The 16,000-nt window shown below is 41.0% G+C and overlaps 1 protein-coding gene across 1 annotated transcript; it reads left to right on the top strand.

The window, feature by feature from the left end:
* The first annotated feature begins 4,429 nt into the window (after window positions 1-4,429).
* LOC127640956 (uncharacterized) lies at window positions 4,430-8,562 on the top strand. The gene is made up of 5 exons (XM_052123698.1): window positions 4,430-4,533; window positions 6,643-6,823; window positions 6,919-7,021; window positions 7,107-7,196; window positions 7,272-8,562. Exons 2-5 carry the CDS (start codon window positions 6,643-6,645, stop codon window positions 8,560-8,562), a joined length of 1,665 nt encoding a protein of 554 aa, XP_051979658.1. The 5' UTR covers window positions 4,430-4,533.
* The last annotated feature ends 7,438 nt before the right edge of the window (window positions 8,563-16,000 follow it).

Genomic DNA, 16,000 nt, shown 5'->3' with positions numbered 1-16,000 from the left:
GGAAATTTTATTTATAAACAAATTTATGAAAATACTTATTTTAAACAAATGTTTGTTTCAATACAATATGTAACAATAACAATATTCAATACAAAACAATGAGAGGCACAAACAATGGCTTCTGAGGTCATTAGTCTCTCTGTGCCAGTGGCAGATGCACAATAATGAAGAATGTCTGATAAAGTAACTCATAGGGGCCCTTGTCACTCGGACATAAAGTGTCCAGGTGGTTGGGTCGGATGATATACTGCCACATCGTCGTTGTCTTCCTCCTCCTCAAAGTGCCCTCATCATCACTGAAAGACTGGCACAAAATCTCCTCGTTCATAGAAGAACCGAGCAGACAGCTGCAAAATAAATACTACTTAGAGAGTAATTTTGAGTCAAAATCAAGCCCACTTTAAGTTACTTGTAAAGGAAAACAGTAACAGTTTATACATTGTATATATGTAATTAGTGGAAAAATTGCATTATAAGTAATGGTGGTACAATATTTTTTCTTAATCAGATCAAATAAAATTCGGACAGCCCTACAAAATGGCGAGCTCTCTATATAGTGCACTAGAGTAGAGTAGGGAGTGATTTCGGACACAGCGTCTGCTGATTGGTCAACATGATGACGTCACCGACTGTGACGTACCTGTGTCTCCGTCACCGGAGTCCTCCAACAGTCAAGACTGACAGTGCTGGCCACACAAGACTGCCAACGCTCGTGAGTGGTAAGTGAAATACTTTAGTTAATTTTATATCAGGTACAGCATACTTTTACCGTTTTTTGACAGTAAATTGGCCGTTAGCTTACAAATATACAGTACAGTCGGGAATTGCTGAAGTGCCAGTTAACGTAATTTTATAACCTAAGGCTAACGTCAACCATCTACATTAGCTACATTCACGAGAGGATGTTAAGCTAAACTGTTTTTCTGTTAAATATTAATGTTAACACCAGTTAATGTTATCCATTTCAAATCAGTCGCAATTCGCCTTCACATAAATGAACTACCGTACCGGTTAATGTATAGATTAATCCGTAAAACCATGATATGCATTTGACCGTTGGTTCGCGCGCGCATTTTAACCGCCGCTTTCATGACCCTATCATTTTGTGCCAGTATGGCGCCAACCGCGGCACGATATGTCCGTATTGTGGTGTTGGCGAACCAACCCGAGGACTGTTCTAGCGTTTACACTAGAACTACACGGTACTTCTAACTACCCGGTACCGAGGCAGTCCTTTTGACTGTTTTAAAATGTTGAAATGTAATAGCTATGTTAACACTAGAACTACCGGAGTTCTATTACTACTAGAATGGCCATAGCGGTCATTCTGACCGTTCATACTAGACTTTACCAAATGTCATTTTTTCATGTCCTATTTACATTCGAAACTTCTATTGAGGTTTTAGAATGAAGCTTCTAATGTTTGTCGTCATGTTTTATGACCCTAAAAATTTTAAAAATCCTCAATTAGAATAAAATAGAATAATATGGATTAAATGGAGCACGGAGCGCCAAGTGAATGCAGATATGCCTGTAATATATAATAGTGCAAGCCTATACAAATATATATATATATATATATATATATATATATATATATATATATATATATGATATAGCCTATACAAATATATATATATAAAAAACTTGCTGGCGTGCACCTTCCTGGGCAATCTAGCAGCTGCAAAAAAAGTTAATGCACATTTTCACATTCATTAGAATAAAAAGGTAATGTCCTGATGATTATTATTACATATCCTAACAGTATTTATACTGAATTTCAGGGTTTCCCGCAGAAAATGTGTTAGTTAAGGTGGTGGGTGGTGGTGGTGGGGTGACAAATACTGAAACTTGAGTCATATCTTTTTAATGATGTATTAGTTTGTCAAGGTAATAACATTACATCTAATAGTCCGTCAACTGTTAGTTGTACGAAGAAGCCCGCAATTTTAGCCTGGGTTTTTCGGTCCATCTTCACTTTTTTTAATTTACTGAAGGCTACAAATTATATTATATTCATTATCAATATGTACACATTCATTATTATAAAATGTCATAATTATTCTCTCTAGGCCAATTCAATTAAGATTATGAGAAATGATTGACATTGCACTCTTTAGCAGTAGCACTTGTGCAATTCTACATATCCCTTTTCCTTAGTTCCGTGGTTCTCCAATTTTTTTGAGTGCCGTACCCCTCTTCCACTTAGACTGCAGTCACACCTTTTCCATTTCCATATATTTGCTCCCTTTAATCAATTTTCCCATTTCATTTTTTACCTTTGTAATACCTTTTAAAAAATAAATAATGCCTTAAATAAAACAATGTTCAATAAATAGGCAATGTTAAAATCGTTTAATATTAATAAAAGTATTATATATAAGTAGTGGCTCAGTGGTTGAGGCTCAGGGTTACTGACCAGAAGGTTGGGGGTTCAAGCCCCAGCACCACCAAGATGCCACTGTTGGGCCCTTGAGCAAGGCCCTTAACCCTATCTGCTCCAGGGGCGCCGTATCATGGCTGACCCTGCACTCTGACCCCAGCTTAGCTGGGATATGTGAAAACTAATAAATTTCACTGTATATATGCAAAAAAACTGTGTGTATAATGTGTGACCAAAATAAAGGATTCTAATATACTTTTATATAATAAAAAATATTATATAAAAGTATATTAAAATCGCCAGTAGGTGGCGGTAACTCATTGTCCTTATGTGTGAGTCATCGAGTCATTCATTGAATCTCACGATTCGTTCAAAGCCACAGATTTCATTGCAAAATAGAGCAATAAGCCTGACTATACTGTTTTAAATGTAGTAAATCACTTAATGTTACCCTTTTTTTTTTGTTTTTTAACTGTTGTATAAAATCAATGTCACATTTGAAATCGTGTGGATATTCGGGAAACATTGCATCAACATTAAAAACACTGCTGGGATATCAGCCTGCATTTTGTTCGCACAAACAACGCAAGCGGCTCGTGACAGAACACAGGCCGACTGAATGACACTTCAGTTTAAGCTGACAATCTCAAATGAAGATTGCTGAACTCCAGCTCGTCTGTGTTTTCAGATCATCCGCGCTTCTTGCGCAGAGAGCGCGCGCGCATGATTGCCAGATACTATTGAAAAGACCGGGTAGAAAACATGTTCTTTTAACAGAAAAGCTCTGATTTGGGGTTTAAATTATTGAATTCTGGCATTAAACTGAAACGTTCCCACTTCAGACGACAAACTACGCTTGGCTACTATCTTGTTCTGCAATTCACTTGCCTAGTAACCATAGTAACGGTGCGCACGCTTTCGCGCTTTCTGCTATGACGTGGAGTGCGGGATGCACTCAACGTTGCATGAATTGTTAATTAGGCTGCATTAGTAACAGTTAATTTTGTTATGGTATGAACTTAATCCTAGTAAAGGCAAAAAATATATAATACCTTTGTAACGAAATCCAAGACTTTGTATACCAAATCCAAGGCCTTAATTTGAGATTATATTTCATTGCTTTTAAGATCCTGCGGGTACCCTGATTAATGTGTCTTGTCCCCTCACAATGACAGTAAATTAATTATTAGGCTACATTACATCAGTCACGTCACATAGTGGACTATTTTCAGTTAAAAATGGGGAAAATAGACAAAGGTTTATTAATTTGCCTGATTATTTTTGTGATTCGTTTAACATTTATGAACTAAAAAAAATGTCAAATAGCAAATTTTTAGTTTAGCAACTTACATCTTATCTCGCACTTGACGACCGTAAACTGAAGCGCGTCGAGTCGCTCCTTTAATGTCGAGTCGCTCTGCTAAAATTCGCGCTGTGAACATAAAGCCCGCCTACTTTGATTTGATTGGTCATCTCAAATATTCTGACATTGACGAGCAGTGACAGACCAATGAGGCTCAGATGAACACACACACACACACACACACACACACACACACACACACACACACACACACACACACGCTCGGCGCCGCTGCGGAAGAACGCGCTGATAACAAGACTGAAGCGAACATGAAGGCTTATCACATATTTAAAGATGGAAAGGGAGAAAACAGGACAGAGTAACACGGTGAATATCGCTCATATATATTTTTTTGACGACGTAGTTAAGGCGGCAGGCGTGTGTTGCTTAAGCGGCCGCCTTAGTATCAAAGTGCTGCAGGAAACCCTGAATTTATATTAATTATTGAAATGATATGCAAATCATTTTTGACCAGTCAGAATGACTGTTATGGCCGTTCTAGTAGTTCTAGAATTGTGGTAGTTCTAGTGTTAAAAAACAGTGAATCAGCTAACATTTCCGACCGGTTTAGGGGTGCAGAATGGCAAGGCAGTGTGGCAGTTTTTAAAATGAATATAACAGCTTAGCCAACATCCAAAAAAAAAAAAAAGCCAAAAACAGTGTATTGTCATTGACATTTCATTCTTATTTAGAACGATGAAAATTATATTTTTAGATTTAATAAATGTCTAATTTATTTATATTCTTTGTTTCAGGTTGAAGGACAAAATACTTGAGTAAAGCCAAGGTATGGAAAAGACTTGGATGTACAATGATAGGAGCAATGCACGCAGAAGGGCATTAAAGAGAGTCAGGGTTTTTGTGTTCATGATTCAGAGGAATCTGAGATGCAAATTAGTGATGAAGAAAGTGATCACAATCTTAATGTTGAGGATGATGAATATGTAGGGATAGATCCGCCTGATCTTGGAGAACAGTGTAGTGAGAATGATGGCAATCTGTGGAGCTCTCTGGCAGATTGGGCAGTTCACTTTGGCATTTCTCTCCTGGCTCTATCAGCGCTTCTCAGCATTCTAAAAATCTACCATGGGTTTCTGCCAAAGGATGGACGAACATTGCTAAAAACAAAAACAAGCTATAACATTAAAAATGTAGCTGGCGGCATTTTCCATTACTTTGGAATTCTGAATTCTGTTGGGAAAATGCTAGATGAAGTGTGGGCTACTGTTCCAGACAGACATGCCTTTAAGCTTCAGCTGAATTTTGATGGTCTGCCTCTTTTCAAGAGTACAAGTACACAGTTTTGGCCGATTCTCGGTATGTTGCAAGGATACACTAAGAAACCAGTGTTGATTGGACTTTTTGTGGTACTTCAAAGCCAAAGTCATTGGTTGAGTATCTTCACAACCTGGTCGAAGAATTGAAAATGTTGAAAAGTGGGTTTATATTCAAACAGAAAACCTTTTTTTTAATGTTGTTTCTGTTGTGTGTGATACCCCAGCCCGAGCCTTTATCAGAGGTGTGAAGTCACATACTGCATACCATGGATGTGACAAATGTCACCAAACAGGTGTACTGAAAATCTCATCGAATGACATTTCCTGAAGTCAATGCAAGGCGTAGAACTGATGAGAGTTTTAGACAAGGAACAAATGAAGAACATCATGTCCAGCACTCGCCTCTTGCAGATGTTGGCATTGACATGGTCGCCTGTTTCCCATTCGATTATATGCATCTTGTTTGTCTTGGTGTAATGAGGCGACTGTTAGATTTGTGGATCAGCGCCCCTGGCCCCCTACGTTGTCGCATTTCATCTGGCCAAGTTTCTGTTGTTTCAGATAGACTTCTTGCACTGAGAAATTACATTCCAAGTGAGTTTGCACGAAAGCCACGGGCACTGGCTGAACGGTGTAGGTGGAAAGCCACCGAACTACGGCAGTTCTTGTTTTACACGGGTCCAGTTGTGCTGAGGGATATAATAAAGCCTCAGGTTTATGACAACTTTATGCTTCTGTCACTGGGTGTGTACATTTTGTCAAGTCCAAAATATTGTATGGACATGAATGAACTTGCTAACGCCCTGTTAGTTGCATTTGTTGAGCACTTTGGCCAGCTGTATGGTGAAGAGTTTTTGGTCTATAATATACATGGTTTGGTGCATCTCAGTGAGGATGTCAAAATTCATGGAAATTTAGATCTTATATCAGCCTTCCCCTATGAAAACTTCCTGGGAAAAACTTAAGCAATTGGTTCGGGGGCCATGCAGTCCTATATCTCAGGTGATACGCAGATTATCAGAGATGAAAAATGTCAGCTGCAGTCCTGGTGTAAAAGAGGCAGTTCCAAAATTGGATAAAGAGCATGTGAATGGGCCACTGCCAGAAGGCTTCTCACAAGAAGTTCGTCAGTTTAAAATGCTTACTATTAATGATATTATTGTGAAGCCCAAAGAGGGAGATGGTTGTGTGAAAATTGATAACAAGTTGGTCTCAGTCCAAAACATCGTTGAAGTTGAAGGAATTGTGTACATTGTGGGAAATGAATATAAACAGGTGGAACATTTCTTTCAATACCCAATTGACTCAAAAGAGTTGGGAATTTATGTGGTTTCAAACCTCTCCACTAATGTGAAGTGTTTCGTGGTTGAGGAGAAGCTGCAGAAGTATGTGAGATTACCATTCCAAAATAAATGTTTTGTTGTTCCACTTCTGCATTCAGATAAATAAAGCAGGAATGAGTCCTAAAACCTGTAAATAAGTTAGCATTTTTGCACCTACATTTCTGTTGTCTCAAAGTCAAATGAATGGGTTAGTGTTTTGTTCTCCATAACCCTGAATTTGCTCTTGTATTTTAGTTGGCTAAGAAATATTTTCTTTTTTTCATTGTGTCTTGTCAGATGTTTCATATTGTTGTATTTGACAATACAAATGAGGTTGAAGTTGTGCCTTCAGTCTGGATAAAAAATGGGGAGTGGATGTGGCCTTCAAATAAAATTTATGTTGCAAAAGCGGTAAAATTCCAAGAATGTCCTAGAGAGGGATGGAAGCCCCATAAGGCCAGAATTATCTTCACGTCACGTAAGTTGAAGTCTATCATCATTAAAATGAACCAACAGCATGTAATGTATTACTTTAAATATTGTTGTTGTATTTTGATTTATTTTTTCCTCCAGATGACTACAATGAAGCTCGTCTCAGACTACCTGAAGCTGTCCTTCACACTGACCTTGGAAGTGATGGAGGGGAGTCGCCAGTTAAATGTAAAAGAAAAAGAATGTAAGCATTTTATGGTTGGTTCTTTTTTGTATTAATCTGTGGTGGAAAATATTATATTGACTGAATTTATCATAAATGTTGTTAGACGCAAGAACATACTTTTTCCTGGAGAGGAAGACGACGATGATGACCATGAGATAAAAGGATCCTCGAAAGAAAAGAAGTCGAGAACTGAGTAAGAAGCTTCAACCTTTTTCAAATATATTATTTCATAGCAAAAAGTGCAATGATATATTTTTATCTCTGACAGACTGCCTAATGCTCCAAAAATCAACATGCAGTGCAAAACTCCTGCGTCAAACACTCCTAACCTCCACTCAAGTGACCACAGTACTCCTGAACTCCACCCAAGTAACCACAGTACTCCTGAACTCAACCCAAGTAACCACAGTACACCTGAACTCAACCCAAGTAACCACAGTACACCTGAACTCAACCCAAGTAACCACAGTACACCTGAACTCAACCCAAGTAACCACAGTACTCCTGAACTCCACCCAAGTAACCACAGTACACCTGAACTCCACCCAAGTAATCACAGTACTCCTAAACTCCACCCAAGTGACTGGAACAGTCCTGACCTCTACCCAAGTGACTGGAACAGTCCTGTCCTCCATTCAAAAAGCTGGAGCAGTCCTACGCTGCACCAAAGTCAGTACTTCAACACTGGCAAGTTTTCTCCAAGCAGCAGTGAGACCCGTGCACCGAGGCACACCAGCAGTGACACATGTGCACCGAGGCACACCAGCAGTGAGACCCGTCCACCGAGGCACACCAGCAGTGAGACCCGTGCACCGAGGCACACCAGCAGTGACACATGTGCACCGAGGCACACCAGCAGTGAGACCTGTCCACCGAGGCACACCAGCAGTGACACATGTGCACCGAGGCACACCAGCAGTGACACATGTGCACCGAGGCACACCAGCAGTGAGACCCGTGCACCGAGGCACACCAGCAGTGAGACCCGTGCACCGAGGCACACCAGCAGTGACACATGTGCACTGAGGCACACCAGCAGTGAGACCCGTCCACCGAGGCACACCAGCAGTGAGACCCGTGCACCGAGGCACACCAGCAGTGAGACCCGTGCACCGAGGCACACCAGCAGTGACACATGTGCACCGAGGCACACTAGCAGTGAGACCCGTGCACCGAGGCACACCAGCAGTGACACATGTGCACCAAGGCACACCGGCAATGAGACCCGTGCACCGAGGCACACCAGCAGTGAGACCCGTGCACCGAGGCACACCAGCAGTGACACATGTGCACCGAGGCACACCAGCAGTGAGACCCGTGCACCGAGGCACACCAGCAGTGAGACCCGTGCACCGAGGCACACCAGCAGTGAGACCCGTGCACCGAGGCACACCAGCAGTGAGACCCGTGCACCGAGGCACACCAGCAGTGAGACCCGTGCACCGAGGCACACCAGCAGTGAGACCCGTGCACCAGGACAGTACGTCCCACCTAGGTTACACCAGACCAGGGAGCTGACAATCAGTATGGAGCATTGTGAGTATTCTCAAGCCAGATAGTATACAAAAGTAGGTTAAGTGGGGCAAAGATGCATCTCTCCTCGCTCCTTTAGGTCCAAGTTGTGTTAGGCTCTTACTTCACAAGGAGTTTAAGTCACACTCAGCAAAAAACGTGTTATTGCAAGGAAAAAAACATATACAAGTCGCTTTGGTGTAAATGTCGCATTTATATTACATTTTTTATTTCATTCTTTAACAATAAACATACTTTTTGATCAACAGACAAACCCTAGGCATGATATCAAATAAGCAAAAAACACATTAAGGAAAAACTTCACGCATCAGCATCGCTGAATCCGTTGAATTATTCATCCTCCGTGTCACTGTTGAACATTTCCGCCAACTCAAGGGGAATACCAACATAGAACTATATATAGAATATGAAGCGGTATGTCTTTCTTTTGTAAACGTCTTTCTTTTTCGATAGCACTACTGTTTTTTAATCAGTCACAAGATTTAACAAATCCGTTGTTGATATGCAGTATTCGTCTGAAAAAGTTGCTTTGGAGTGGTTTTTTTTTGCAGGACCAGCCTGTAAGGTATGGCGGAGGATCAGTGGCCTTAACAGATTCACGAACAAACAAGAACTTACTGTTAAAACCCCCCCTAATTACTGAAATAGCGCCAACCAGCCTCCACAAGCACAATAAATGTATTGACAAAGAGACAATGAACTATTGACAGAGAACCGCATGTGACATCCGCATGCTCACCACGTGCTTATCGTGTGGACAGGAAGGGGGAAACTTTGAACGTAAAAATGTGTGTGTGTGTGTGTGTTTTCAGTTAAACACAGAACTGCATATTGCTAATGAAATACGTGTAATCCCTGTATGTTGTGTATTTCTGAGGTATATCAAACTCGTTAGAACTGTTTCAGTTGTGTGTTTTAAACTCTGAGGCCTCATATTTAATAGCCTCAGTGTATATTCCCTTATTAAGTGTACCAAATATACTTTTCTTGGTATCAAATTAAACCTTACAATTTGGCCTAGCTAAATTCGAATATAAGATCTTCAGTAGAATGATATTACGTTATGTTTTGCCATCTTTTGAGTCATTCAGCCCAAAATCTCTTACCGTCATAAACCCAGCCAGAAACATGCAAATGAGCCGTGATCGGAACAAAGGAATCATTCTCCTGCCCAGAGTAATGGAGGCCTTTACGACCTCCAAAGGAATGTTCAGAGAAGTGCTGACCCTCCCTTCATTCTCTTACTGAGAAAGAGAAATGAACCCTGTTAATCCTATATATATATTCTATATATCCATGTGATAAATATTGACATGTATCTAATGTGCCATCTCACATTTTCCCTTAAATGTGCTTGATCTATGTTTTCTTGCAAACTAATGGGTTAATGTTTCAGACTTTGCATACTATGGTTAACCAAAATCATATGTGTGGCATATTTGGTCTCTATAACTTGGTATTTTGAAGATTGAAATGACTGTGTACATGATATGTCGATAACAACAGCATATTAGTATTACCAGTATGTTTCCTATTTTCTTTCTTGCACATGCAATGGGCAATTTTACAACAAAGAGCAATAAACCAAATTCCCGCCTAGAACTCAAACCCTTCTTATTGGTCGAGCCAATGAGAGGTGGGACCTGTTTCCCGAGGGTATAAAATTGCTGCGCCCACATCCTCTCATTCTCTTATCTTACCTCTCTCTCCTCTCTCTTGTCGCTTATCTCTTGCTTTCTGGTTCTCTGAGCCTTGTGCTCTCTCACTCTCTCGCTGAATGATGCCAAACTAAAGGCCCCAAGGACTCCCAAGCCCGTGCCAGGCTACGGCCTCGACTTTCCATTCACCAAAGAGTCTCTGACTCCCACTGGTTCTCTCTCATCAAGACAACATCATCAAAGATCAACTGGAGCCTCAACAAATTGCATCAGGACAGTTTAATTCAAATGGGACATGCAAGTATCAAACTTAGTCTCATTATTTTGATACATTAAGTATCCTTAACCCCTTTCTAAAAAGAGTGTCAGAACTAATATGATGGTTTGCTCAGGCTGTTGATCTGCTGAACTTCAAACAATGCTATAACTTCTTGCCTTCCTGTATTCTGCTTCAGCCCTCTTTCCCTTGGTAAACTGTATGAATGTATGTATATGTATGTTAGAGTAGTTTAAATGTTTAGTCTAGTTAATAAAGTCTTGTTCATGTCACATGTAAAGTTGTCTGTGTCTCAAGCTCATATCTAAAGTCACTAATCATAGATTTTGACTACTTGCTCTTAATACTTAGTAAGAAACACATTTCCCTTGCCCGGAAATGTACATTTCTATTAATTAATTAATTAATTAATAACCAAAATTGAGTGTTCACGGGATGAACCGAGTATTTGGTTGTAATGTTAATGTAGCTACATCAAGTTAACCCGATTAACTGATCCAAATATTCATAATTGATTATAACAAGTTATGATTGATTATTAATATTTCATAGATCTGATTCAGCTTCCTAATGGTGGAAGAATATAGAGCTGATTACGCTACATAATGGTGGAGAATGTCGGGCATGATTAAACAAAGGTTATGAGCTTGAACCACTGTCAACTTAAAAGTGTGCATTGAATAATTCGGTCAGAATAGGACATGACATGCGAAGCGGCATTTGCTTCACTAGTTGCTGGCTTGTTTGGATGCTGGATAAAGTGATGGCTTGAATTGACATCTCTACTGTAATTGAAAGAGTCTTAACACATTTAAGCATATTTTCAAAAGGTATCAGTGTACAGTAATATGATTTTAGCGAGAAACCTAATTTCAGTATTAAAGTGTAAGTCTGTTTTGATGAAGGAATCTCAGCTCAGCGGCATGTAAACTGTACCAGAATTGATTGCTTAACCTGTTTCTGAGGAAGAAATCTCAGTACAGTGTTATATAAATGTAGATTTGGGCGATGCTCCCCTTTTCACAGTATAAAGGCCTTACAAATTATAGTTAGATTGATGTCCTTCATCTAAACTTTATCTGTGCATCTGAAAGGCTTAGCTTCCTGGTGGTCAAAACTGTGTTTCACTCACTGAAACTCTGAAGTGCAGTGGTTCCCATGACAACGACTTGTCACAGGAAGTGCTCACTCCAGATAGCACGTGTTTCCTTCCGACGCCATTTTGTAAACAAACCAGCCTAGGTGGCTAAGCTAACCCAACTTAGCAGCCCCTTAGCTTAGGCTAAGCTAACTAATAGCTTCAACAGTTAGCTGCTAGCATAATTTACATGAAGCCTTTATCTACAGCTTGTGTGCATGCAGAGTGAAGTGATCTAAACCATTTTCCTTTAACCCCATTTCTGGTTTCTGAATTTTCACTTTCTCTTTCCTTAACTTTAATTCTTCTCATCTAACTTCACCTGCACCTTTCAGGTGCATCCCTTACTGAACGCTGTTCAGCTAAATTTGCAGTTACTTTGTTAATTAAATCTAAAAACTTAATTACATGTAAACTGTTTAGATAGAGAATAATTTTTATAGTTATTGGGAACTTTCAATGGCACGTTGACTAAACTTTCTAGAGGGACAAACAAATTGTGTGGTCTGGAACACGCTAACAGCTGTGACCAACTATAGAATGATGTCCAAAGCAAATCTAATTGTTGATCATAGGTGCTATTGATTATTCCCAATACAAGGTTATTCTGCTATTTTAATCACTTCTTCAAGTCTTTTTATTATTTTTACTAATAATAGAAGTCAGCTATTCATTTTCCCATTTAACCCTCTTGGTCTAGTGTGGTTTTATTTCCCCATAAAACTGCAAAAGTAACTAGACATACTTTTCTTCTCGATTTTGTGTTTATTTGCAACAAGTTGCTTAAATTTTATGAGCCAGCTACACTAGTAATCTAGGCGATTTCTACCGCATAATTTTGAGCACCACTAATAGACACAATCTAATAGGAAAGCTCTTCTCTTCCTCTTTCTTTCTCTTCTTCATGTGTTCAAAGATCAAGCCTGTTGTATGCTATCAGTAAGTGCTGATAAATAATTTGACCCAAAGAAACATCTTAAGTCATTTATTAAATCTAGGCTTACAGCTCTTTTAGCAAAGCCACTCAGATCCACACAAATCTGAGCACCCTGCTATTTGCAGCTAAGATAGTAATAATCAGGAACACATTTCAATTGTTAACCACACCTAGCAAAACCTAGCTGTACATTATACACCTTGCTGTCTCACTTTGCCTTTAGCTCCAAATTCTGTTTGATCTTGCATTAGTCTCTTGCCCTTACTCTCACCAGAAGTGTGCCAAAAATGTTGCAGATGCTTAGCCTAACTGCCCAGATGGCAGGCCAAAAGGACTGGCTAGGTGTTTTGAGGAACACCCTTTTATCCATGACTGCTGACGACCTTCAGCAACAGAACAAAAAGCAACTGGAAAACGAGGGAAAAGAACTAATGACAGGCGACTCAAACCAGAGGTATGAGCACAAATATCTGACTGAGGTTATCTTCCTGGCCCACAACCTCACAGGTTTGAAACAGGAGGTAAACAACCTCAAGCGCCAGATCACTGAGTCCCAAGCGGAGCTGACACATGCTAAAAACCGCATAGACCAGCTAGAGATGGAGGCTCAGGACAGACACAAGGACCCTGGCAGAAGGGAGTCACAGGAGGTAATCCACAGACTTCAAGCGGCTCTGACAGCTGCTAAACAACAAGAGCAGTTGGAAAAGACAGCTAGAGAGCACCTGGAAAAGGTACTTTTTCACAAAGATTCACTGTTAAAAACAGCAAATTCTGAACTCTTGGACAAAGATGCCAGAATCATGGCCTGTGAAGGTCAACTGAATGTGTCCAGAGCTGAAGTTAAAGTGCTGACTCAGCAGCTGGAAAACACCAAAGATGAACTTGACATGGTCCAACGAGAACTGAGACACTCTTACCTGCTGCAAAAGGAACCACAGCAGGAGAGACATCTCACTCCCCACTTGCAATCAGCAGAGAAACCTCCCCAGCCAAGCACAGAGTTACAAAGGGGAGACAAACCCCACTGCTTAACACGTCATCGGACAGTTTCCTTAAAGCTTCTGCAGCCGCGGAAGGAAAAGGATTGATTCAGGCGAATCTTGAAGCGACACGTGTAGCGACACTCAAAGACCTCAACCGAATGGCCAGACATATCCCTGCATTTACACCAGAGCTTGCAGGAGACCACGGCGTCCACGCTTACCTGCGAGACATTGACTTTCACCTGCAGTCTTTGATGAGTGTGAACCATCAAGATAGACTCCATCTGATCTGGATCACGTCCAGCCCAGAGTTGCGGCGCTTTCTGGCTCGACAGCCAGAAAACATCCAGTCTAACTACCAGCAGCTGAAACAAGCCATCATAAGGGAATTCTCAGAGTCTAAAAGCGGACTGATCGCTGCCCTAGACACCAAACAGGGTCAGCATGAAACTCCCTATGTTTACTACCACAGACTCAGGCGAGGCTTACTTGAGCTCGCTAACATACCTGGGATGGAGGAGGACGCCAGCTTCAAGAGCCTTTTCCTCCGAAACCTCCATCCTATGGTAAGTCACCATTTAGGCATTATGGCCTGCCCCCACACAATGCCTATCCAACAACTGCGTGACCTGACACAGAAGGCCTTTAACAAACACAAGGCCTCACCCAGCAAACACCACAGGGCGTCCCACAGCAGTCTACAACAACATCCTCCTGTACACCTTTCAAACAGGTGCCAAACAGAGGCTGCACAAAGACAGCTAGAAACACCTGTTTCTGAGTTACAAGAGCTGCTAGCACTAGCAAAAGAGCTCCTGGAACAGAACTCCCCTGAGGAGTACTGGGAAGAACAAACCTCTGACTCTTGCCCAACACCACTCAGGCAAGCTCAAGTCAGCACTGCTGCCAGAGCAGAGTAACACTGCAGACTTCAGACACCTGGTGACTGGGTGCCGAACCAAGGGCTGAGCGGCCACCTGCTGCCCTTTTGCTACCAGTACTAGGTCAGTCTGAAACTCTCTCCACACTACACAATGCCCATAACCACTCCCTGCAGCCACAAACAAGCACCTGCCTCAAACAAACTGACTTCATAATGACAGGTGACACACTGTCAAGGCACCTGCTGCCTCTGCACCTGCTGCCTCTGCACCTGCTGCAGAGACCTGGATGTGGCTACTGTCTACATCACCCACCGTGGAACAACCACCTGCTACAAAACCCTCATGATTCACCTGCCATCCGCCATTGTGATGATTGTCGATCCGATGATGTCTCCAACAGGGACACCACCTGGCGAAAAAGGGGACTGTAAGGTATGGCGGAGGATCAGTGGCCTTAACAGATTCACGAACAAACAAGAACTTACTGTTAAAACCCCTAATTACTGAAATAAGCGCAACCAGCCTCCACAAGCACAATAAATGTATTGACAAAGAGACAATGAACTATTGACAGAGAACCGCATGTGACATCCGCATGCTCACCACGTGCTTATCGTGTGGACAGGAAGGGAAACTTTGAGCGTAAAAATGTGTGTGTGTGTGTGTTTTTCAGTTAAACACAGAACTGCATATTGCTAATGAAATACGTGTAATCCCTGTATGTTGTGTATTTCTGAGGTATATCAAACTCGTTAGAACTGTTTAGTTGTGTGTTTTAAACTCTGAGGCCTCATATTTAATAGCCTCAGTGTATATTCCCTTATTAAGTGTACCAAATATACTTTTCTTGGTATCAAATTAAACCTTACAATTTGGCCTAGCTAAATTCGAATATAAGATCTTCAGTAGAATGATATTACGTTATGTTTTGCCATCTTTTGAGTCATTCAGCCCAAAATCTCTTACCGTCATAAACCCAGCCAGAAACATGCAAATGAGCAGTGACGGAACAAAGGAATCATTCTCCTGCCCAGAGTAATGGAGGCCTTTACGACCTCCAAAGGAATGTTCAGAGAAGTGCTGACCCTCCCTTCATTCTCTTACTGAGAAAGAGAAATGAACCCTGTTAATCCTATATATATATTCTATATATCCATGTGATAAATATTGACATGTATCTAATGTGCCATCTCACATTTTCCCTTAAATGTGCTTGATCTATGTTTTCTTGCAAACTAATGGGTTAATGTTTCAGACTTTGCATACTATGGTTAACCAAAATCATATGTGTGGCATATTTGGTCTCTATAACTTGGTATTTTGAAGATTGAAATGACTGTGTACATGATATGTCGATAACAACAGCATATTAGTATTCCCAGTATGTTTCCTATTTTCTTTCTTGCACATGCAATGGGCAATTTTACAACAAAGAGCAATAAACCAAATTCCCGCCTAGAACTCAAACCCTTCTTATTGGTCGAGCCAATGAGAGGTGGGACCTGTTTCCCGAGGGTATAAAATTGCTGCGCCCACTTCCTCTCTCTCCTCTCTCTCCTCTCTCTTGTCGCTTATCTCTTGCTT

This window comes from Xyrauchen texanus, chromosome 50 (genome assembly GCF_025860055.1).
Source record: "Xyrauchen texanus isolate HMW12.3.18 chromosome 50, RBS_HiC_50CHRs, whole genome shotgun sequence".
In the NCBI taxonomy this organism is placed as follows: Eukaryota; Metazoa; Chordata; class Actinopteri; order Cypriniformes; family Catostomidae; genus Xyrauchen; species Xyrauchen texanus.
This window is presented reverse-complemented; position numbering and strand designations above follow the sequence as displayed.